Source organism: Thermobia domestica, unplaced genomic scaffold (assembly GCF_964235325.1).
Source record: "Thermobia domestica unplaced genomic scaffold, izTheDome1.hap1.1 HAP1_SCAFFOLD_160, whole genome shotgun sequence".
In the NCBI taxonomy this organism is placed as follows: Eukaryota; Metazoa; Arthropoda; class Insecta; order Zygentoma; family Lepismatidae; genus Thermobia; species Thermobia domestica.
The window spans coordinates 31,594-58,334 of record NW_027655903.1 but is presented as its reverse complement, the minus strand read 5'-3'; the positions used below and the strand labels follow the sequence as shown (position 1 = coordinate 58,334).

Sequence of the window (26,741 nt, the reverse complement as noted above, 5' to 3'; positions counted from 1 at the left end):
AGCAGACAACCCCACAAGGAAAAGACAAGTAAATACTAAACAAATGAATGTGATGCAGCGATCACTTGCAGTTCGTGAATCAAGCGCGAAGCATGTGCTAATTTTTACGTTAAATGCTAGAACGTAAACACCTTTCTTACATAGTACTGGACTAAAGAAATTTTTGAATAGGTAAGTTAATACAGGTTAATAATAATAACAATAATAAAAAGAGTTAAAGCACTATTTATTATGAGTATAGTTTAATTAGTTATCCACAAGAGTCCAACGGAATTTGTTACTATATGACGTAATATGAAGTTCGATATTGACGTAAGAAACCAAAAGATCCATTATAACAACTTACAATACACGTAAAGAAAATTCGGATCAAGGGTAAGGGTTGGGAAGGTTCTCGAACACAGGTCGGATATAGTATACATGAAACTGCATCAGTTCCCGAAGGAGCAGGACGCTCATACTTTTAGGGATTATTTATTGAGTATGTACGAACTTACAAAGGGGGTAACAAAGCGACTTTTATTTACTTATCGACTGATACGAAAATAAAAAAGAACGTACCTGTACTTTATGTCTTCATGTGTAGTTCCCTTGTACTTTATCTATGACTGTGTGTGTGTGTGGGAGGGGGAATTTAACGCATATCGCATGTCTTGTGCACATGGATACTTCTTACTATTGCACTACGTAGAAAATTTATGGTATTTCATGTAGAAGTGGTAATAGAACACAGAAGAAACGCAGATCAGGGGGTTCTCATGTATACTATTATCCACAGGTCCTCTCATATAGATTAGTAGCAAGGTTGGTTCCTTTCTGTACCAAAATTTAATATTTAATTAATATAGTATTGCCGATCGAGTGTTAGCGAGTGAAGGTGGGTTAGAGCCCCGCAGGGCACGTTGTTTTCGGTCTTTATTACAGGTAAATAGGAAGAGGGGACCTGTGTTCTAGAACCTTGCCGTAAAGATTGTCTAAAGGATTAACAGAATTCAGAAAATGCTTGAGTAGATTGTTGAAGTGAAATTTTATTGTGCTGGTATAGTTTTGGCACACCATATTTTGCAAGATTCACAATGAAAATTGGTGCTGGTTTACTTTTGGCGCACCACATTTTACAAGATTTACATTTAAAATTGAGTACTTTGTATGAAAAGACCTATTTATAAGTAGAGCAACCCAAAAGCATAATTAGCAATTTACACATATGGTTGGTACCTTAAACATGGTTGTGGTTGTCTAAGGGTCCAGAAGAAACTAATTTTAAAAGCATAGTTTTAGAATATAAAGCATAATTTAAAATATATTGCACAATTCTTTGAAAATTCCGTTTAACTGCAAGTTTAACATACTGTATTAATATTTTTTGAAACCAGTGTTTACAACGCAAAGTCATTGAGAACATAACAATGCAACAATGAAAAGCTTATTTTTATTTCTGTAAACTTTTCCTCCTTTGATGTGAAGGAAAGAAAAAAAAGAGGAAAAGAAGAAGAAAACTTTCCGCCAACAATGAATAGTACACAAGATCCCCACACTATATTGTTATGTGTACCTCTTGAACTTGAGCACTTTCTGTACTTTTTGGTTGCATCTTTTACTTTCCCTTTCTGTATATATGCACCTCTAAAGCCCACGCAAGTGATAAAGAAACTTACTCGAGTAAAGCGAATCTCTTTACAGTGTATTAAGTAGAAAGTTCATTAAGTATGAGAGTAATTGGTTGCATAAAATATTAATAAATAGATAAAGATGTTTAGAATTTTTAATATATAGTAAATATTATACATTATACACAATTAATGTAAAACAACGATTAAAATTAACAATAAAGGATAATTTGGAAAAAATAAAGTATAATGTCGGTTGCTCTATTTATAAGGAACTAATTTCTGCAAGCGACAGAATTTTATAGAAAGTAATACAGCTGTATTTTAGGTTTACAAGCGTATGGAAACTAGTGTAATGTCATTACAAGTACTTTACGTTAGATAACATAACTTAGTGCATATGTAAGATAATTCTCTTAGATGTTATTTTCCACTGGCAGTGTATTTCTACACAGTATAGAGAAGCTGTATTGTGTGTTTACAAGTAGAGCGTTACTAGTGTGAAACCATGACAAGTGCTATTGAACTCGTACCTTTGCCAAAACCCATTTCTTTTCACAACCTTTTCTGGCGTTTATACGCACCATCGCCGACTCGCCTTCTTTCGGACTCTCTCTCACTGTACCGAGCACGGTTACCAGCTTCGCCGTACCATGACTTGGTTAGATGGCATTCATGCTTTTAGTGCCCACTTAACACAGGATGGTTTGTGTTATTTCCACTGCAGTTTGTATGGCATACACCCGAACACCATATTTATACGCAAATGGTAAAAGAGTTGTGATTTTTCGACAATTATTTCTAGTGGCCTTTTGAATTACATTCGTGCCTAGTGGGATATTTCATGTCGCTGAGCGCAAATCTTTTAGGGAAAATAAGAAGAAAATTGGTGAAATACCGTAATTATATTTTTTCAACAATTATTTCGAGTGGTGTTTCAAAATTAAATCTGCACTTATTTTGGTGTAATATTTCACGCCTACGCCCTTCACACTAAAGTAGACGAATAATTAACGGAATTGAATGATAGTGAAAAATTGAAATTTTCGGGCAGGTCAAGTTAGCCACGTCACTCGAAATAACTGAAAAAATATAATTCTTCCACTACTTTCCTATTTATTGTTCCCAAAAAATTTGAACTCGGCGACATAACAATATTCGACTTAAGATAGGTGAAGTTCAAGGGAGCCACTAGAAGGAGTTGTTGAAAAAGTACAATTCTTTCATGATTTGAGTGTAAATCCAGACATGTACGATAAAAGGACATGCAAAAGACGCAAATGATATGTAACTGAGTCAGGGCAGTTTGAATCTGTTGATCCTACGTGGTGGCACGGGGTGCGTCCGAAGGCAGCAGGCGCGTCAGCGAGGGTGGTATGCGCATAAGAGAAGGTGTGGGTTTTTGCAGTGATAGAAGTTCCTGTAGCATTTGTAATAGTCTCAGACTGGTTACGCTATATTTGTAATCGTAAAATATAGCTTTTATACAGTATGTAGAGATAAGATAAGTGCTAAAGAATAAAGGTACTGTTGTTAGTTTTTGAATGTTATGAAATTTTATGGTTCAAGATAAAGAAGAGGCCATGAAAAAGTCGCGAAATATTATTTTGTAATTTTAGTAGACACCTTGGAGATGTTAGAGGTAAATAAGAAAGAATTTGCCCTATTCTCTGCAGTTTGAAAACTACATTAGTCATGACCATTTTTGACCTTACTATATGTCATACGACAGTGATCATCCTGTGGTAATTCCATAGGGGGGTGAGACATAGCACGTTTGCGTGGTTTTGAAATGACTTTTCTAACTGTATGTAGCATGTGGCAATGGTGTCTTCGGAGGAGAGGTTATTGAGAGGAATTCTCGGCAACACTGACGGTTATTATTGAAAGAAATTGTATGATGTTACACAGATAATCCCCTTTTCAAGATTATTTACAAGAATTGGCACTGTCGCCTAAGATTTCTCTCGATAACTTTTTTTTCCCAAAGACACCACCTCTACATGTTGTACTATATCGTTGTAAAGGCCATTCCATTAACATTCAAATGCGCCAGTCTCACCGCTGTAGGGTAACTACAAGATGAGGAATAAGTACTCCCATACAACCTAAGGCCAAAAGTGGTTAACAACCTGTAGCTCTCAAACCATTGAGAATGCTTATTGGAACTTCACTGCTTAGAATGACCTCCCCCATCAACTCCCAAAAGAACACAATTTCATCCCGGGACATTTTATATTTATCCGAAGATTAGTGCACTGTGTTTCTCTTATATATATGTATATATATATATTTCAGGTTTTTTTTATGAAATGAATTCTCATTGAGAACGTAGTCCTGATAGCTCAACAAATTATTTGTATAAGAATTCATTTGATAGAAAAGCGCTGAATATAAAATTAAAAAAGAAAAATGTATTAGTAGGAATTGATGCACTAATCTTACGACATATGCGAGGGTAGTTTGATCTGTAACTTGGTTTGATATTTAAAAAAAATATAATTTGAGTTTGTTTTCAGCGTACTTTATTTTTCGACATACTCCCCTCGAAGTTCAGCGTGCTTGCCTCAGAGTTTCTCCAGATTCGCACTTTGTTTTTAGCAGAAATTAATTTCTTTGAGGATTTCAAAACACTCGTTTACTTCGTGTGTGATCCCTTCATTTGACTCAAATTTTCGTCGTGCTAAAAAAAAAAACATAGTTTTGGGAATAGATGGTCGTCCTAGGGAGCTAGGTCTAGTGAATAAGCAGGATGCCGAAGCAGTTCAAATCATAACCGGGCTCATTTTTGCTCATCAACACGGCTTTTTTGTGCTCTGGAGTAAATAAACGCATCACCCATCTTGTGCAAAGTCTTCATGTGCAGTTCTTTATGAAAAATTAAGTGAACCCGCTCAAATGAAATGCTTGTTGCTTCTACTAACTCGCACACTTTCATTCATCGTTCGGCTACTAAAACCAAATTATGGATTTTATCGATAATTTCGGAGATCCAGTATGTGATTCATCTTCAAGTTTGTTTTGCCACGCTTAAATTTATTTACCCAAAGTCAAGCAGTTCATAGGAAGAAAATGAGTCATACAATGTAGGTGAAATCTTCTCATGAGTTTGTTTCGCTCTTTTCCCTTACAGGAAAAAAATGGAATTGCATACGAACCCCATTTTTCACTGTTACTCGGTACACGTCTGTTTAGTCAACTGTCAAACGACGAATTTAGACAACTGCCAAACAACTTGCTTAAGACCACAGATTACTTATGCATAGAAAAGAGACTACATATACAAGTGACATTAGATATATCTATTAATATGCGAACCAAGTTACATATCAAACCGCCCTCGTATGTATATATTTTGTTGTACGGTATATTAGAACTAAGAGAAATCTACAATATATTAGAAAAGGCAAGCAGAGTTGATTGTTTTAAATCAAATTTATTTTGCTAAAACAAATAAAATACGATATTTATGACCATTCTGAGACAGAAAACAAATGTAAATTCAGACTCGCATCTTAATCCGTATGATGATAGGATCTTAATAATGCTAATTTAAACAGAGTATATCGTTTTTTAGATTACTTAAGCCAAGAAACTTGACGTGTACTGATGTTATCTATCTCTATCTATCTATCTATCTATCTATATATATATATATATATATATATATATATATATATATATATATATATAGATAGATAGATAGATAGATAGATAGATAGATAGATAGGGTGTCCCATTTGAATCTTTCCACGGAAATATCTCAAAAACGGTTGAAAATAAATAAACCAAAAGGGGGCCTGGGGCCAAACTTTAAAATTTTAAATGGAACCAAGGAGCGAGTGATATCTCGTTCGATAAATCTTTAAAAAGTGAAAAGCGTTGTGGCAAAAGGTTTTTCACATCGGTCACTGTATTCAAAATTTCCGCCAAGACATGTTGCCTGTATCGGATAAAACGTCCAGTACCACTAATAAGAAAACGGTTGAACATAAATGAACCGAACAAAAACTCAAATAGAAAATGTCATAGGGGTCATCGATTGGTATTGACGCGGTGACTCCCTGGGCCACCCTTCATGAGGACCCAGGACCCAACTTCAAAATTGTAAATTGATGCATGGGATGAATGATACCTCGTTCGACATATCTTTAAAAACTAAAGAGCGCTGTTGCAAAAGATTGTTCATATGGGTCACCGTTTCCAAAGTGACCACCAAGAGATGATATTGTATCAGATAAAAGGTCCAGTGCTAGTAATATGAAAACAACAGACAAAAATTCGAATAAGAAATCACAGGGGGTATTTTATCATTTCACGGCTCGAAAATGTTGCAACAGAGGAAAAGATAATTAGAGTGAAAATGCAAAGAGGAAATCTAATTTCTAGAAAATTATCTCTCCAAACTCCCTCCGCAAGTGGGTGAAGCGAAGGAACGGTGAAATTGCAAATGAGAACCTTGGTTTTTGCAAATTGTATCTACGAAACAAAGTTATCTGAAATGTGTTTTTATTAGAGATAGATTTCTCTGTGATGGGACAAAGTGTGTAAAATTCTTGTTAAGTGGTACCTTCCATTTTGATTGTAAGCAATGATTTGATGCAAAAATAAACCAACTGAAATGCGAAACCATTTTTTTTCGAACAATGTTTACAAACGTTGGTTTTGTTCAACACTCGTCTGCACGATATTGGTTCGATTCCTTTCTTCTATGTCTTTTTGCATGTGATGAATATGAGCTTCACTAAGATGTTGTCCTCAGTTACATTCCGAATAACTTTCAGCGGTAATTTCAGTTATGATCCTTAGTAACGAAATGGTACATACTGGTGCAAATGCCTTCCAAATATCTTGCACGCATTGCGCTAAATTATCAGAGGTGAAGGGACGGGCAAAGTGTTTGAAAGTTCCAAAAGTGTATTATTAAAACCTTTTGCTTCTCATTTCAGTTGCTTCTTTTTCCCCATCCAATCACACTTTGGAACACGAATGGGAGTTACACTTAAATTTTACCTTATTTTTATTCACTTTATTTTTATTTATTATAGTACCAGTCACTTGTACACTCAAGTGTTTCAGACAAAACATACCTATTACAAGTAAAAGTGTAGTTCTAATTAAAATTTTACCATTCTTTCCCGCTTCACCCACATACGGAGGGAGATCGGAAAGATAATTTTCTAAAAAGTACATTTCTTCTTTTGCATTATGTCATTTGTACTTTAATAATCTTTTTCTCTGTTACATTATTTTCGAGCCGTGGAATGATAAATGCCCTCTATGATTTCCTATACGAGTTTTATTTTGTTCATTTATCTCCAAATGTTTTCATATTAGTGGCACTGGACGTTTATCTGATAGAGGCACCATGTCTTGGCGGCAATTTTGAAAAAAAACGGGTCCGATATGAAGGATCTTTTGCCACAACACTGTTTAGTGTTTGAAGATCAATCGAACGAGGTATCACTTGACTCATATTTCCGTTTAAAATTTCTTAGTTGGGCCCGGGGCCTCCATAAAAGGCGGCCCTGGGAGCACCACGAGAACATTATTCGACGTGCCCCATGCCATTTTCCTGTTTCGCTTTTTGACTGTTCATTTATCTCCAACCGTTTTCATATTAGTGATACTGGATGATTTATCTGATATAGAGACCATGTCTTGGTGGCCATCTTGAATACGGTGACCGATATGAAAAATCTTTTGCCGCATCGACTTTTAGTTTTTAAAGATCTATCAAACGATGTATCACTCGCCCTATGTTTCCATTTAAAATTTTAAAGTTTGGCCGTGGTCCCCCATGAAGGGCGGCCCTGGGAGGCACTATGACAACACAATTCGGTGTCCCCCACGGCATTTCCTATTTGAATGTTTGTTCGGTTCATTTATGTTCAACTGTTTTTGAGATATTTCCGTGGAAAGATTAAAATGGGCAACTCTCTCTCTCTCTCTCTCTCTCTCTCTCTCTCTCTCTCTCTATATATATATATATATATATATATATATATATATATATGTGTGTGTGTGTGTGTGTGTGTGTGTGTGACTTCATGCCTCTTGAACCACCCGACCGATCTCGATCAAATTTTCAATATAATTGATGTTCGGACCTGAGATGGGTTTTTTATCATTCCACTTTGACGGTACAACTTAGGGAAGGGGGACATATTGTAAACTGATCGAAAATGACCGATATTAGTGTCAAATCCATAATTTTCGGGGTCGCCTTGATGAAGAGTGACACTTCCGATGCCGTTTAAATCCAAGTTCAGCCCCGCAACTTGGAGGAGAGGAAGATATATAAAAATGATCGAAAATTACCGATATTAGTACCGAATCTATAGATTTCGGGGCCACTGAGAGAAACATTTTAACTGAAATTCAGCCCCACAACTTGGGTGAGGGGGGACATATATAAAAATTATGGGACAAATGCAAAAATGCAAGAATCCTAAATTTATAACGACGATAGAGGATCAAAGTACATTCCCGAACATGTACAAAACAGCGTAAACCTGGTTGCTGCTACAGACAAAAAAGCATATTTCACGAGTACCAAACACAAGACATAAGGAATTGTGCATTTAAAGTTTTTATTTCAGCCCAGCGAAGCAGGTAATCAGCGTTCATAATTTCATTTTGTACAGGATACCTCAACAGAATGATTATTCCATGTAACATTAAATACTCAATTTTTAGTTCAGAATTGTACATATCGTGGTAATAATATCACATAACGTTTTTACTGCAACTGGAACTCTGACATGTGTATAATGGGCTGAACGGTTTGAAATGAATTTTTGAACTTAGTATTTACGTCAAACTGGCTTTTTTACAATGAAACTTTGATTTAAAAAAAAAAAATGCATATTCTAAGGGGGCTCAAAATTTATGCCAAAAATATTGCCTCTCAGCCTAGGGAAATATAAATTCGTATATAAAGTCTCTCCGTCCGCTTCTAAAGAGAGAAAGGAGAAATTTCTATACCGTTTCCTTCATATTGAAATCGACGTTGTCTGTCTGATCATAATGGGAAAATGATTGAGCCGTTTGAAATTAATTTTTGAACAAGGATCACTTGGTTCGATCTAAATTTTGTCATGTCAGTCCGTTAACCCTTTGACTACCAACGGAACACGTGTGTCCCATGCGAATAATTCAAACAACGTTGGAAATTTGTTTTCATAAAATAAAAATAAAAAAATACGTGTTGTTCTCCCATCGGCTCAGATGTTAGGAATATCCCACATTAAATTAGTCGTACATATAAAAGAATGTTCACATTAAAAAAAAATAAAAAAAAAATGGTAGTCAAGGGGTTAAAATGCGTATCCCAAAGGAGTGGAAGAAGGGGTTTAAAATGTACACTCTAAAAATTGAGTATCTCACGAGCGCTTCATGTTCGGAAAATAAAACTTCGTATATAACATCCTTGTTATAAGTAAATGGCAATGTGCTTCAGCATTTTAGAATATTCTTCTAAGGAGAGGCAGTCTGTATATAAAAATAACCTCAACATTGTTCCATCATTAGGGGAAAACAGGTGTACCGTTTGATATGAATTTTTGAGCACTGGTTTTTAATCTCGTCACTTTTACCAAGGTGCACATCCTAAGGGAGGAGGGGGTTCAAAATTGATGACCAAAATATGTATCTCACAATCCCTGCAAGTTAGATGAAACTCGGTAAGTAAAATCCTTTTGAAAGTAAATTGAGACATACCCCAGGGTTTCTGGAAATTCTACTCCTAAAGGAGGAACATTTTCGTACTGTTGTAATTCTCTGTTTTGTATTCATAAAATATGGAAAGTGAGGAGACGGTTGAACTATTTGAAATGCATTTTTAAACATAATCTGGGTTAACCGTGATATTGTAAGGGAGGGGTACCGTTTGAAAGAATTTTTTGAAGATACCGCTTGGATCGATTAGGGTTACTATATTTTCATTTAAATTCAAATAGAGATCCTAAGGGGGCGGAAAAGAGGGTTGAAATATACCTTTCGTATATTTGCCATAAACGTATTCTTTCTGTTCTAAGAACGGACATTTTATGTAGTTGTTAATATTGTAAATAAAAAGATTTTTTTATTTTATTTTTTTTATTTTTTGAAAACCAAACGCCATTCTTAGTTAGAAACACCTTACAACTAAAAGACCTTACATATTGTTGTATTATTTTTGTCATATAGAATGCAGATAACTTGAAATCAAATATTTATATTCACACACAATTCATGCCGATAAGCAGCAGGTTTGTTTACCTTGAATAATTTTACGGCTTAAAGAAAGTACTCTGATTATCATTATGGGAAAGTTACGATTCAATACAGACCTAGGCATATAAAAAGTTTTAAAAAGGATATATATTCGCTCTACAACGCAGTGTGAAATTTTTACAGATGGCAAACTGCATGTGCATATTTTACTTCGTCTCTTTTTGTTGATTAAGATGCTTAAAAAACAATACGTGCTAAAATTATAGTAATTAGCTGTCTTTTGTTTAATTATTGTGAAGTGGAGTGACACTATGACCTCCCGTTCTTTTATGTTCGAAGAACAATAATGCATTGGTACTGAGTAATTGTCATGTGTAAGAAATACCTTGGATAAAACAACATAGATATAAGAAAATCCTCAATTTCGTTGTTATGCTTACAATATAAGTAACAGTAAAGTACCTTAGTTGACCGGTTAAAAAAGAAATATGTAAATTGTATTCCGTTTTGAAAGAATCTAAGAACAAGTGATTTAAATAAAATAATATAAACAAAAAATATTTTTTTTTGAAAAGAAAAATGTCAAGTGACCATAAGTACCGATAAAATAATACAAGACATGTTCACATTTTCATGACAAGGTGTTCACATTTTTCCTCGAATAGTAGTAAACTGAGATTATATACGTTATAATCTCAGTTTACTACTGTTCGAGGGAAAATGTGAATATCTTGTCATGAAAAAGGACTTAAGCCATTGTACCCCTGAGATAAGTGTCTGATTGTTGTAACACTCGAAATATTAGAAGAAAAGTGTCCGTAAAAGATTAGTCGGTAAATAATTCGAAATATTTTAATGTATTCCATTCGCTCGATAAGTAATTATGAAAATGATTTATTTATTTACTTTTGTCTTTTATGTAGGTTGTAGTTTCAAAACAAAATGGCGAAGAGTTTGCGCAGCAAATGGAAGCGAAAGATGAGAGCCGTCAAAAGGGTGCGATACGCCAAGAAAGAATTAGAGAGACTGAAGTCCATTGTTGGTGCTAACACTGAGATGAAAGATTTGGCAGATATTGCAACAGGTAATTTGTATTCGAACTGAAGGAATATATTTTATATACAATAGAATAGTCAACCTTCTGTATTCGTTCAAACAATATACTAACACGCTTAGCAATTTTAACAGTAATCTCAGGTACTTTAAATTCTGATTCCAGAAAAATTCATTTCACTTCCGAATAAAAACAAATAAAATTGTAAAATTATGCATCTACTTTGCCTTTTATATATATGTATAGATAGATAGGTATAGATATATATATATACACGTGGGTCGTTCAGTACGTAAGTTTCCCTAAGCTGTAAAATATTTATTTTTTTAAGATACATTTCTAAACTATCATTCATGTGTAGGTGGGTCCTTTTTCATCTCTCCACTACTTAATTCCCATTGAGATTCAGACATTTATCTCACCGTTTCACCAATTTCTCCGAGCTCTTTTGCAAAAAATCAGGGCTGTGGCTATTTAGCACACTTCTCACAATCCGTTTCACTTCTTCATCTGTTTCGAAATGTTCACCTTGCAATGCAGATTTTAAGAGTCTTCATCCCGGCGAAATTAAAATACCGCTAATTTTACAGAAATTATGTGATATCTTCAAATAGGTAAAAGATAATCGAAATGTGGAACAAGAGCGCCCTAGACAATATTATTTTACATGAGAAACCGTTATCACGACTCACTTATCTGCTTTCGATTTCGAGCCATTTTGAAAATCGGCATTTATTTTCGCGTTTCTAAACAGCTGAAAACGGAAAGCCATTAAGTGACTTGTGATAACTGTACCTCATGCAAAAATAATATTGTCTAGGGCGCTCTTGTTCCATATTTCAATTATCTTTCATCTATTTGAAGTTATCACATAATTACTATAAAATTAGCGGTATTTTAATTTCGCCGGGATGAAGACTTAAGGAGTTCACTCAACGCTAAATTGAGGGCTGTATGGATAGTGAAGCAGCCGTTCCCACCCTAATACTTCAATTTTGTGTCTTGTTTACGTGCTGGGGGTTGGGGGTGGGTGGGGTGAGCGTCATCAGCAAGAAGAGACTTGGTCGCTTATGTCGAATTGCGTTTCCCAGGAGAAGTTCGACATAAACAACCTGGTCTCCTTAGTAAATAATATAATAAATAATATAGTAAACCTTTAAATAAGAATAGGAAACCATAATTACAATTAAACAAATAAAAATTAGAAACTAGGTAACTAAAAAACATAATAAGACTGTAATCTTAAAAAAAAATCTTAATAATTAAGAAAACAAATCAATCAGTAGGAATTAAATGGTTAAGAATTATAGGGAAATAATATATAAAAATAACAGCAAAATAGAAGAGTAGATTAGTTAGATAATATAGATAGATAAATAGATAAGAATTAATAACAATAGAATGTATTATTTAAGTATTTTATATCGTATTTCATACTGTTACAGTTGTTGGATTAGGAATTGAAATACTAAGTAGTATAGTTCAGGATAGGTGCAGATAGAGTTAAGCTGAGTAGCACTTTGCAAGAAAATTTTTGTTAAAATTTTTTTTTTCATAGTTTATTCTTGTTTGTTTCTTGGTTTTTGTTTGGTTTGTTGTTGTGCTGTGGTTCTTTTGTTCTTTCCTTTTTCCTTTTCACCTTTTTTCTTTCAAACATGGATATCCAATAAAGATAAGAAAACAAATAAATGGCAATGATGATAACACGTTCCGGTCAAAAGTTTCAGATACCGGATCTGAAAGACGGGCCTGAAAAAAAAAAAAAAAAAAAAAAAAATGGTCTCCTGTCAATTGGTAATGAAGAAGTGAAGTGGAATATGAAGAGAATGCTAAATAACCAGAGCCCTGATTTTTTGCAAAAGGTTTGGACAAATTAGTGCAGTAGTGAGATAGATGCCTGAATCTCAATAGAAATTATGTGGAGAGGTGAAGAAGGACCCACCTAAACATGTATGTGTAATTTACAAATGTATCTTAAAAAATTAATTTTTTACAGCTGAGGGAAATTTATATATTGAACAACCTACGTATATATTCCTTATTAAGACTATGATTTCGGACTTGTGAGAATTCCTAGTGCTGTTTTCAAGTCACTTTAACTTGAAGATAAATATCCTAGTTCTCATGTACACTCATGTCCAAAATTATTGTCGTATGTCTATAAAAATGTTGTTCCAGGAATATAATTTGATAACGAATTCCCTCGGTATTTCTTATTATGTTAGTATGTATATAATCGGCAAACACATGTATGTGGGAAATATCATGTCAAAAGAGCAGTAAATAAGAACAATAAAACGAAAATAAAATTTTCTTGTCCATTTAGCAACATTTTGTTTTAATCATTTTGATTTTCGTACTTATAATTCTTTTCCTATGAAATTTACCACAAACATACATTTCCTGATTATACACATAATATCAGTATTAAAAATACCCTGCAAATCATTATCAAATTATATTCACACAATAAGACAGTTATAGATATGCGACAATCATTTTGGACATGAGTGTACATTTTATGTTGTTCTTCCACCTATTCTGAGTTTTTCTGTATTAACTTGTATCGTAACAATGTTACACTAAACTATTAATGGATTATAGACTGATTCTTGCACAAATTCCACTAAAAAGAAAGAAGAGACTATGAAATTCAATTCAAAGTAGGAAGAACAACGTAAAATGTAGATCACAACTACGATATTCGTCTTCAAGGTAAAATGACTTGAAGAATGGCATCAAGAATTCACACAGATACTGTAAGTATAGTCCTACAAAGGAATTGGAAAGTCAAGTTACGTACATTATTTGGCAGTTATTTTTACATAAGTGTTTATAATACAAAGTAAAATCTAACATATTAGGAGTAAAACTATTTTTACTATTTTAAAATTATTTTCCTCTTATGCTTATCCGCTGTAAACAAGGTTTCAGGAGAAAGCCAATAGCTTGAAAGTGCAAGGAGTTTTCAGGAATCGGAATTTTAAGTGCTATGATTTTGACGATTTTTTGTATTTGCTGTTGTGTTTATGTAGTTTTATTGGTTGAATGGGATGTTGAGAGGGGAAGCTAAATGCTTTTATGTTTTACTTTACAAAGTTATCAGAATGTAAGAGCAGTAAAAGTCAGTGTACATAATTCGTTTCTCATTTTGTTTTGTTATTGTATACTCAGTGGCGTATTTAGGGGTCTATCGGGATCAAGTCCCTTCCTCCTCGAAATAAATTTGTTAGTTTTTCGCATTCCACATACAACAATAATTCTGCTTACTATTTCTAAGAATTTCATTGATTTTCCATTTTCTTATGCTCTTAGTTCGGAAATAATACTGTAGGCCCCTATTTGTCAAATTTCATTCCATGTATGAACAGCGTTCTTTTTTTCTTTGTTTCGTCCATTCAACTCTTCTGTTTCTTTTTCTTAGTTGTTACTTTCTTTCGTTTCTTCTATAATACATTCGACCGTTGTTGTGATTCAAGTCGGCCGTCGTCAATAACACCAAAACTAAGAGGAGCTGATAAGCGAAATTAGTGTTCCACACTAACTTGCACGGATATCAACATAACGGACTTTAGTTATTATAGCAAAGGAGTATTTACATAATTTAGTTGTAAAGAAAGGTAAATGTTTAAATTAAAGAAAATAAAAAAAGGGGGGGGGGGGAGGAATAAGTAGCCCGGGAAATTAGGTAGGCCAAAACTATACTTCCTTCTTCTTCTATGAATAGAATAAAAGGGTAGATTCAGTGCTAAATTTTTGTGCTTACTGTATTACACAAGATTCCCCAGTCTACAATTCTTGCCATTAAAACTGCAGTCAGTATATTTCAGCTTCAACTTGCCTCAACATTTTCTTCCAGGTAAAAAAGTACACAGATAAAACTGAATATTTCCATTTTTTTTTTTTTTCTAAAATGAAATCAGTTAAGTGAAAATGAGGTTACAGATATTCAACGTGTGTTTGCAGGAGCGTCATTTCAGATTTGCCTTGGAGATGGGGGGGGGGGAGAGATCCTCCACCGACATACAAATTTCACGTATTTTCGTAGTATACTAATAGATAATCGATTAAAAGATATTTAATGTTCAAACTCAGGTCACCCGTGTTATGCATTGTGCATACTCCCCCGAAACAAAATCCTAAATTCGCCACTGTGTGTGTTATTCTTGAAGTGATTTTTGTGATTTGAAGAGAAAAATGGAAGTTACCAGAAAAATTGCCACCAAAGTAATTGTGTCCAATACTGGAGAAAACCATATGTAAGGCATTGAAATACTGTAGAGAAGAATATCCCTACACTGTATACGTATTAATATTAATGCTTCATAAAATATGCTTTAATGTGTAAAGTGTTTCTTTTATATTGAGAAATTGAGGTTAGTAACCATTTGAATAATTTAATGATTGATCCCATGTTAAATAATTTCACATATTCAACTAAACAGCTTAAAATATATACACACAGCTGCTCTCACATAAATTTCATTAGGTTCAATTTATCCTTTTTATTTTCTTGAAAAACTTATGCACATGCGATAAATTTAGGCGATAAAGTTATATACAGAGTTCTACATACTAGGACATCATATTTGCAAAAGGGATACATTACATTTCCTACAAGCAACAATTAAACTTCCTAATTTTACTCTTTAGCTTCAGTTCATCAGTATTGATCACAAAGCCCTGTTATTTTCTAATAAGCACTATCGCTGCTAAAATAAAATATTTCGACTGCATATACTCATAAATAGCTTTATTAGTAAAAACAATACTTAGGAGTTTTTAATTCTACAAACATGATTTTATTACTAAATGAGTTATTTAAATTTTGGTGATTCCCCCGCCTCGTTAGGGAAGCTTCTTCATTCGACTCGATCGGCCTTTGTGTGTTGGTTCGTCTGTTCCACGATAACCTTCGCAAAACTTATTAACATTTAATAAACTTCGTTATATCTTCCACCCAATGGAGTATACAGGGGGAGGTTTCGAGATTTTAAACCCTTTCCCTTTGAACAAGATATGTAAAAATAATAATTTACCATATTAAGATAGTATACAAACACCTGAAACTATATGAACTTCGGAGCTTGACACCATCCCTAAGTATACAAACACCTGACATTATATGAACTTCGGAGCTTGACACCGTCCCTAAGTATACAAACACCTGAAATTATATGAACCTAGGAGCTTGACACTGTTCCTAAGTAAACAAACACCTGAAATTATATGAATTTCGGAGCTTAACACCGTCCCTAAGTATACAAACACCTGAAATTATATGAACTTCGGAGCTTGACTCCGTCCCTAACAAAATGTTGCGTACACCACTGATTCCAAGTAATTACTGAGGTGAAAGAAAACAGAAAAATCCATGATAGGATACTTAACCAATTACGAAAGTGGCAGTAGCAGTGTATGTTTTTTTAATATTTGTCTAGAAACACCAATTACTGTATTAAACTGTAAACATCTCTTACTTTTATACGTATACTGTATTTCACAGTGCCGGTATGGCGTAACTGTTCGAACGTGAAAGTGAGATGATTGGGATGATATATTGTATCACTATCTTAAACCACAGCCATAGCAAAGTTATTATCTTACTAGGTACTTCGGCATTTGTGCTCATGGTTTCTATAGTTATACCTAACTTCACAAACCATATGAGAAAATCCAGTTACTAACATTACCGTCTCTAATGTTGTGCACTAAGAGCAAGACCATTTACACAAATCAGTCTGCTAACTGAATCAATTTAAACATTAATACAGATAAGATAGATTTTTTAAAACTACAAATCCTCGTTCATCTTACGTATTTTATTGATTGAATACCCGTCTAACAAAACTATGGTTGGACCACCTAGAATTACAGTATATGATAACATCTAAAATGTTCGCTGCTTGACCGTATTCTCTAATAATGTAATCTCTCCTACAGTAACATCTCACGTAAACACTGTCTCGAGCTTTCATCTCCCAAATAATACTCCTTCTTCGACTTTGCTTCTTAGCTCTTTCACGTCTTGTCGCTTCTCATTCCTTTCTCCGCAGTAGCGACAAGTGCACATACATAGTTATAGTCAGGCCCGTATTTATTTATTGTGCGCCCCTGTGTCTAAATAATTTGCCGCCCTCCGCACAAAATATGTCGCCCTCTTCCGAAAACAACCAATATTAGAGTTGAATTCATAGTTTTTGGGGTCGCTGAGATGAATAGTGCCAGTTTTAATCCAATTCAACTTCAAGGTCATACTCCACTCCCCAGGAAGGGGGCGAGATTTTAAAAGTAATCGAAAACGACAGATATTAGTGTTGAATTCATAGTTTTCGAGGTCGCTGTGTTTAACGTTATCAGTTTTCATGATGTTAAAGTTCATCCTCGCTCCTTGGGTTAGGGGTGGGAGAGGATGACCTTTTAAAAATAATCAGATAAAGTAGCTAATTAATAACTACTACTACTAGAGCGAATTAAACACATTAACATATTTTCTCGTGCTTGCGCGACTGTGGGTTGCTAGTTTTAAATATTACTTTATTGTGAACCGTAAAAAGAGTTCCAAAATTTTGCCGCCCTGTGCTCGAGCACAGAATAGCACTTACTTAAATACGGGCCTGCTTATAGTCGAAGAAAATTGTAATGTCAAGTTCCATAAGTGAGCGCTTTCCCCGATACAATTTCACAGAAAGAATTTCTCAGTAAAAAAGTGAGAAAAAGTTTCATCATATTACCAGAAGTGAAGTAATAATATTTTTCGTTTATACACGCTAACCTATCCTTAAGATATTTTAAATACATGGTGTTATATAAGGAAACCTAGAGATCGATATACAGCTTGCAAAAGCATACTTTTCATTTTACCTTTGTGCATTATACCATTAAGAATCTTATCTCATAACTTGTTATTAGAAGATAATTGAATGAATGAAATTTGTCTAAATATCTTACTGAATGAGAAAACAAAGTGACGCCCTCCCCGCCAGTCTAAATGGCTAGCGCAGGGGCTGTTGTGCATCTGATCTGGATTCGGTTCCCGGTGAGAAAGACGAAATTTGAAGGCATTTCGGTAGTCGGATTCCGTATTATAGTACAGGTTTCTGTCTCATAGCCTTTGTACTCAAAGGGTAGCAGTTTTCATTTTTGAGAAAATCATCCGGAAAACGCTTCCCTAACTGTACACTACTCCTTGTCGATTTTTATGACTTATAACACAATATGGGAAAAATTGATATATAAAATATAAACAAAATAGTTACAGCAATTTTTTTATATATTTATTTTTATAGAAAATCGCAAATTTTGATTTTCGCCATTCAGTTAATTACCACTCAACTTTAAAATTTGATCTCTATACGTTGAACGGTATGGTCTCTGGGTGAATGTACATCAGGATGAACAGACGGGACAAATGTCGAAATATCACTTTTTCGGTATGTATGCGCCATGAAGCCGTGTAAATCCATTGAAATCTCGATTTTTTTTAAAAATTTAAAAATTTTTATTTATTTATTTATTTATTTATTTATTTATTTTTCACGATCACCATACTTTCTTCTCTCCGTTCGTCGCTCGAAAGTAATAAAAGTATAATCTTCAAGAAACACAACTTCAAGTTTAACAACAGTTTTATGGGATAATCTGGTATCAGTCAGAACAGGATGTTACAGAAATGATAGCTCTTACTGAGTAAATGCTGCCCTAGGGAAAGTGCCTACTCTTTTGTAGGACATTATTAAGAGGCCTTATCACTGCGAAATTAAAATACAGCTAATTTTACAATAATTATGTGATATCTTCAAATAGATAAAAGAAAATCAAAATGTGAAACAAGATCGCCCTAGACAATATTATTTTGCATGTGGTATCGTTATCATGAGTCACCTAGTAGCTTTCCGTTTACAGCCATTTAGAAACGCGAAAATAAATTTCGATTTTCTAAATGGTTGGAAATCGAATGCAGATAAGTAAATTGTGATAGCGGCATCTCATGTAAAATAATATGGTCTAGAGCAATTTTGTTCCCGCATTTCGATTATCTTTTATCTATTTAAAGATATCACATAATTACTGTAAAATTAGCGGTGTTTTAATTTCGTTGTGATGGGGTTCTTAATTCGTGATTGTCCAAGTGATCTTAATAATGAAATACAGTTCTTACATCAAATAGGAAAAACTTATAACTATATAAGTTATAACTTGCGCATCTTACGAAAATGGTTTAATCAAACTCATAAATCGATGCAAGCAAAAAAAAAAAAAAGTTATTCCCAAAGGAGCAAAAAACTTGGATGGGAATTCCGTATTTTCCACAATTAACGTCAAAAAATTCAACGTATTCTTGCCAAGAACAACATATCTGCTTCCACTATACCACCGAAAAGTTTAGAGATGCATCTCATCGGCTTTAAAAGTTATTTTGTTGATCCACTAAATAAGTCAGGTGTTTATCGTGTTCAATGTGAGTGTGACTCTTTATATATAGGTCAAACCTAACTCAATATTAACATCCGAATTAAATAACACATTAGACAGTCAAAAAGTGCCAAGAAGAGAGTATATCGGGGTTATCACTTCACCTAAACCAACATACACAATATAAAACAGGTTAATGTGGTAGGTTCAGAAAAACAAAAAGCAATGGGAGATTAAAGACTTATTCTTTATTCATAAATATAAACCGGCTGGATTCTGGCAGCAGTGACGTAGCATATACATCGCGCTTCTTCCAATTCATCTCTTTCTTTCTTTAGTCCACTGTGTTCTGCTCGTCGTTTTTAGTACCCATCTCTCACGATATATTTGGTCTAGGAATTAATTCGTGCGGTTGGTACGCACACATTGAAGCTGTAGTACAAACACAAAATACATAAATACCTTAAGAAAAATATTGTCCATCGCTAGCCACCACTTTCGCCCATCTGTCAGGCAATGTACGGATTCCGTGGCGAAAGAAGTCCTCATCCTTGGAAGCGATCCAGTCAGAGACCCATGTTTCGATATCTTCTGAAGAAGTAAACCGCTGTCCAATCAAATCGTTGTTCATGCAATCGAACAAGTAGTAGTCCGAAGGAGCAACGTCTGGTGAATACGGCGGGTGGGGTAAAACTTCCCATCCGACATTTTCTAAATAGGTTTTGACCGGTTTTGCGACATGTGGGTGAGCGTTATCATGTTGAACAATAAGTTTATCATGTCTGTTCTCCCATTCTGGTCGTGTTCTGGCCAGAGCTTGCTTCAAACGCATTAATTGTCGTCGATAACGTTCTCCATTCATAGTTTCACCCGGTTGCAGCAGCTCATAGTACACCACACCTTTCATATCCCACCATATGCACAGCATAACATTTGCACAGTGAATATCTCGTTTTGGTTGTGATGGACCTGGTTCACCTGGTTTCACCCAGGCCTTTTTTCGTTTAGGGTTCTCGTAATGGATCCACTTCTCATCACCCGTAATAATTCGATACAGAAACCCCTTTCTGCTCTGTCGTTGAAGCAGCAATTCGCAAATGGTTTTTCGTCTTTCAACGTCTCTGTCTTTCAATTCATGTGGAACCCAATGTGACATCTTTTGAATCATTCCCATGGCTTTCAAGCGTTTGGAGACTGTTGTTTGATCAACGCCTAATGCTGCTGCAAGTTGTTCCTGCGTTTGACACGAATCCTGCTCGAGCAATGCTGTCAATTCTTCGTCTTGAAATTTTTTTGGCGGTCCAGCTCGCTCGTGGTCTGCCAAGCCGAAATCACCACTTCTAAACCGTGCAAACCACTTCTGACACGTTCGCTCAGCTAGAGCATGGTCACCATACACTTCCACCAAAATACGATGACTTTCAGTCGCACTTTTCTGCATGTTAAAGTAATGCAGCAGGACACCCCGCAAAAACACTTTATCAGGCACAAATTGCGCCATGTTCACTTAACTACAAACTGGTGTTGTTGACGCTTTAATCCACTGCCCTATACTACGAACGATACGCGATGACAGGGGTTTGCAACACATGTGTGGATACACGGAACTGTGGGACGCTCCGTTCGTTGCGCCATCTCTTGTCCACCCGCACGAATTAATTCCTAGACCAAATATTTATTTGGTGGTATGTATTCCTTTTCTTATACCATATTTCTCTCATCCATTTTTATCCTTGTTATCTGACCAGTGAAGACGGAACTAGCTTGTTCCGATACGTTTGGAGAATATTTAGTTTTCCCACGCGAGGATATACGTATTAGTAAGTGTGGCCCCGCGTAGCGTAATCGATAACGCTCTCGCCTCGGGTTCGATTCCCGGTGGCGACACTCGGTCGAAAAAGTGTAAAACGCTTTTTCAGGCCAGCCACCTTGCATGTGGTTTTCCTGGGTTTTCCTCATTCACACCAGGCAAATGCCGGGGTGGTACCTAACTTATAGGTCCCAGGCCGCTTTCTTCCTTCCTCAATCCTTTCTTCCTTCCCTTTCCCCGGATAGTATGCTCGCCGAGGGACGTTATTCCTCAAAACGTGACGGGCTAAATGGCCTTAGATGCCGAAAACCCAGAAATCTAAATCCTAAATCCCGTATTAGTAAGTAACCAATTTTTTTGTTAATTTGAACCGTCCTCTCGTGCACCTACATAATTTTAAACATGGGTTTTGTTTATCTGAAAGGTGAAGTTCAGAGTGTTACTAATCCGATTAAGAGATTCTAATATATTCTACCTTTGCACGGTTAACTGAGGTTAGCATATTCCAAGAACATGTATGCAACGTCTCTTGAGACTATATTACTTTTTTGAAAGAGGGGGAGGCTTTTATATATATATATAGCGAGTACATCTACACATCTCTATGCTAAACTCTTAAATACGCCCACTTTCACCTACTAAAACTATTTCACCTACTATTCATTATTTGTTCAACCTAACTCTCATTAACTACAGGGTGATTTTTGCAAAACTCACGGATTTCATTTGGGTTTCGAATTTCGAACTGAAGACCGATTTTCATGCGATTTGTGGCAAATGATCAAGGAAAGATGGGAGATTTATGAGATTATGTTTACTGGTTTAAATTCATCCCTGGTGATATCGGCCGCGCTTCAAGAAAAACAGCAAATATTCGCCAGTGAACCTTACAATTGAAATGAGGTGCGGTGCGGAGGATTGAGTTTTTTCTGTTAGATGGCAGCCTCACCAAGGTCAACAAGAAACAGGAAACTGGGCCGTTGTGTTAGGAATTGTTTTGCTGTAGAGTTGTACTATCAGGGGCGGATCCAGGCCCGACTTCTGGGGGGGGCGGTTGGTTGTCATACTGCTACTTTTAAGGGCTCCAAACTTTGGGATGGGTTTTGTTTATATATATAAAATAAGAAAGTTTCCCCGTATGGGGGGGGGGGCGATCGCCCCGATCGCCCCCCCCCCTGGATCCGCCCCTGTGTACTATTTTGTGATTGTGATCACGACACAGTAAGAATTGCGCACGGTTTGAAGCAACATGTGTGTATCATTAAAAGTTTTTGAAAACGGAGTCTGTTGTTGCTATGCAGAAGACATTTAGAAATAAGTTTTTCTCACGCTCCGCCCCAGTTGTCAGTGAATAAATTGGAAGAAGTAGGATCGCTTTGAGTGACACACGGAAGCATCGGACCCCGTAGGCGGGTATTGTAAAACATGTGTGTTGTTCACTCCTTAAGTCGCCCAAGAAACCTCTCCGTCGTTTGTCGCAAGAAACCAACTATAGCTATTCAACATGTGGTTTGTGGGTGTTACCACGAACACTTAATTTATATTCTGCAATTCCGCTTCTAAAATCCAGAACCTCATTCCAATTGTAAAGTACACTGGCGAATATTTGTTGCTTTTCTTGAGGCGTGGCCGATATTACCTGGGATGAATTTAAACCAGTAAACATAGTCCCGTAAATCTCCCATACTTCCTTGATCATTTGACACAAACCGCATGAAAATCAGACTTCAGTTAGAAATTCTAGACCCAAATGAAATCCGTGAGTTTTTTTTTTTTTTTTTAAATCATTCTGTATAACAGTTCTTAAACATCCACGGATGTACATTTTCATAAAACATTTTCTGCTTAATAATGGTATTACTAGTGGCGCCTTATGAGAAGTTGGCAAAAATTAAGCTTCTGTTGCTTCAAACTAAGAGAAGAAAACGTATCCAATGTACTCATACTTTTATATAAGAGCTAGAACATTGAGGTAAGTTTTCTTTCTCTAGTTTGAAGAGATAAAAGTGTATTTTTTTTTTTTTACCGATTTCCCTTAAGATCCGCCTCTGAATGAATACCTGAATTCTTGTTAATTTAATTGTTTCATTCAAGTTTTACATATATTTTATACACAAGGTATATATAAAACGTGAGAGTTCCCAGTTTATTAGATTTGAGCACTTTGTTCCAATTGGGGATGTAACCGGGGACCTCACATGCAAAAAGCACGTCGGGATAATTACTTGCTATTGGACAATTTATTGTTATTTTAGTGCACGTCATGAAAAAAAAAATCTTAAATCACTTGAAAGCTTTTTTATTTACTGTTATTACTTTTTTAAATTTTGATGTCACTGAGCTGTGTGCTAACTTTGGGTTTATTTTTCGTTTTAGTTGTCGATGCTAAACAAATCCAGGAAGGTAGTACAGCAAGTGTTGGTGATGCTAAACAAAGCCAGGAAGATGCTATGTTAGCTAGTTCAAGTTCAGATGATGATGATGATGACAAAGCAAGTTCAGATGATGCATCCCCAGAATCGATGGAAATCGAGCGGCTCAGAAGGTTCAATCCCAAAACGTATCAAGATGAGCATGGAACCTATCCCTTGTGGGTGAATCAGCGAATGATGAAGAGAAGTAGACAACAGAGAAAAAAACTGAAGAGGATAAAGAAAAAGAAGCAAGCCAAGCATAAAAAGCAAAACCGTTGATTGTATCCAGTTTTCTGTTTAATAAACGTTCCCTTGCTTTTTGACAGACCTGTTTAAATTATTTTACATGAACCCATAAAATCTGCTGTAAGGAGTCGAGAGAGGAAAAACAGTAATGAAAGTCTATATACAGTATATTCTATTCTATAAACATATATATAAAATATACTGTATATAAGGTACACGAAAGGTGTAGAAGATTCGCATTCGGTTCCTGGTGGGAATAAATGATCCGGGCCCCACATAAAGATGTAGAATCCACATCTCATATAGTGTTAGTGCTGAAAGGGATAATTAAATCTTAATGAAATCGATTAACTGAGCAACCAGATAAACAGACTATTCACCATTAGCTAACAAAATGTTTTAACAGTTGGCTGGATCAAATTCTCAAACTGAAAAACCAGGACATCTTACTAAATCATGTGGTCAAATTTCAGTTTTAGTGAGTTATTTGTTATGTTCACTAAACATTGCTGTAGTAATAGTTATATGATAGAAAATACATTGTTTAAAACATCTAGGAATTTAATTAGTGTAACATGTTTATGAATTAAAGTACTGCATGTAACACTATCTCCATTGCCGATTTATAGCAGACATAAATGTGATAAATGAAGGGTATTTAATTCATCTACAATATAGGTATATTTTTCAGAAGGATAAACTTTTTGTGAGAGCTCATTGTTTCGCATGAGATAATTATAAAATTTTTAGCAGGAGCAGGGTGTCCATCGGTCACGAAAGTCACGAAACCAGAAAACGGTCATGAAAGTCAAGAAATTTAGCTTTTGGGTCACGATTTTTTTTATTTGTACTCATATAAATACTGACTGAAAAACTTTGTTCTATAAAATGTCAAAATTCAGCGCCAAAAATGTCTATGGTCGGCTTTAGACGCTAGCAAATCGCAAGCAAAGCACGTTTCTGTCACATGCATGGAAATTCGGCCTGATTCGCACTCAAATTCACTCTTGAGAGAGTTAGGAAATTTTATGTTTTGGTAAAGAAAAGGTCACGAACAAGTCAGGAAATTTCATTTTGAAATTTTAATAGATACCCTGAGGAGTGATGAAAGTGCGTTTTCACTACGAGCACTGCTTTTAATGTTTTCTTATTAAGGCGACATTTTTCTTCAGTCCAATACATGCCCATTAGACTAATATGCACCATACATAAACATCTGTTCTGGAAACATATAAAACAAACTCCACTATTTTACAGATGATGTCAATAATGATTAGGTCATTCCTAGCACTATTGAAATATTTAAGAATTTCGAAGAAAACTTTCTATTTTTAAAAACTAGAACATCTAGGTGTCCCGAAAATTATTCTCGGGACAGTTAGCGGGAAACCAGGAGTGTCGCCTTTAATCAGGACGTGTGGCCAACTTGACAATCATTGAAATACTTTGTGTCCTTAAACCTTTTCCCAACAAATGCAAGAAGTAGATAAAAGAGACTTTATTGACCTTCTAGAAGTTACCAACATATCACAACTAATTATTGAAGCTAATAAAAATATGATTCCACGTAGCGTAGTTACTAACGCTTTTGCTTTTGGTGCGAGTGATTCCGGGTTCAGTTCTTGGTGGAGACACTCTGTCAAAAAGATGTAACAGTTTTTTGAGGTCATCTTCCTCAGTGGGGTTTTCCTGGGTATTCCTCGTTCACACCAGGCAAATAGCGAAAGGTAAGTACCTTACAGGTCGTAGGCTGTTGCTTTCCTTCCCCATTTCCCTGGACAGTGGCTCACCGACGTGTGTCATTCGTGATACGTGTCGGGCTTAAGGCTATAGATCCCGGTAATGCCCAGAAATAAATAAATAAAGTTAGTACAACAAGTTTACAAAAGAAGTTTAATTAAACTGTCTCTTGAGTATGCATAACAACAATTTCCGAAAAATTACGGGCAGAGTACAGGGGAGAATAGTTTCAATATTATTATTATTATTGCCACGTTAAAGTATTATTATCCTTATGAAATAAAAGCACTGTTTTTTATACAAAAAAAGAAAAAAAGTGCTTCGTGGTTTAATAGATCTATTAAGATTCTCTGAAAAGAGAAATACCGGTATACTTCATATACAAAATGGAGGTAAGACCTCTATATGGGGGAGGAAAAGTACTGAATATGGCAGAAAAGATTCAGTTATCCTAACATAGGGCGATGATCCAGTGACAGCTACAATATTGTGTCAATAATGAAATTTCAACATGTAATATAGATATATATATAAAATATAGCATTACATATAAATAGACAATATGCATGAAAATCAAAACAAAATGTGTACTTATTTAAGAATATAATGTAAATAGTGAAACACATAACTTGCTGCGTTTAAATACATGCCAGTTGCTCTATAAACTGTTTCAGCAATATCTGTTGCATTCGTCAGTAGAAGGACCGCGGTGGCTCAGTGGTAGAGCGTTCACCTCTGGTGCTTGGGGTCCCGGGTTCGATCCCAGCCCCCGCCAAGTGAACTTTGTGGTGGACAAACACCGTGTGCGTGGGTTTTCTCGGGGTTCTCCCGTTTCCTCCCACTTTCTTCATTCCACCCTTTCATTCATTGCTCATCATCACCGTCTCCTTGAGCCTAATCGGCATAATCGTGGGACGTAAAACTCAAAGATTTCATTTTTTTGCATTCGTCAGTAGCTCTGGAAAACTCACGTGCAAGTTTTTACTTCCCGGAATCTCATTGTTCATTTTCTTCCTTTTTTATTTTTTTTTCCTTTCTAGTTGAAAAATGATGAGGTTTAAATTCTTCATATTCGAACAATTTTCCTTTGAATGATCTACTACTGCAAATACTTTTCGCTAGAATATCTTTTGTAACGACATATATAATGTAGAAAAACAGTAATTTTACAATAGTGAACACAATTCCATAAAGCTAGTTCTACAATGCGCAAAACTAGTTATGACGAAGGCAAT

The 26,741-nt window shown here is 35.3% G+C and overlaps 1 protein-coding gene across 1 annotated transcript; it reads left to right on the top strand.

Annotated features, from left to right (window-relative positions):
• The first annotated feature begins 23 nt into the window (after nt 1-23).
• On the top strand, nt 24-23,843 carry LOC145676482 (protein LLP homolog). The gene is made up of 3 exons (XM_081747286.1): nt 24-171; nt 10,751-10,911; nt 23,483-23,843. The coding sequence occupies exons 2-3, from the start codon at nt 10,770-10,772 to the stop codon at nt 23,797-23,799; spliced, it is 459 nt and encodes a 152-aa protein (XP_081603412.1). The 5' UTR covers nt 24-171; nt 10,751-10,769; the 3' UTR covers nt 23,800-23,843.
• The last annotated feature ends 2,898 nt before the right edge of the window (nt 23,844-26,741 follow it).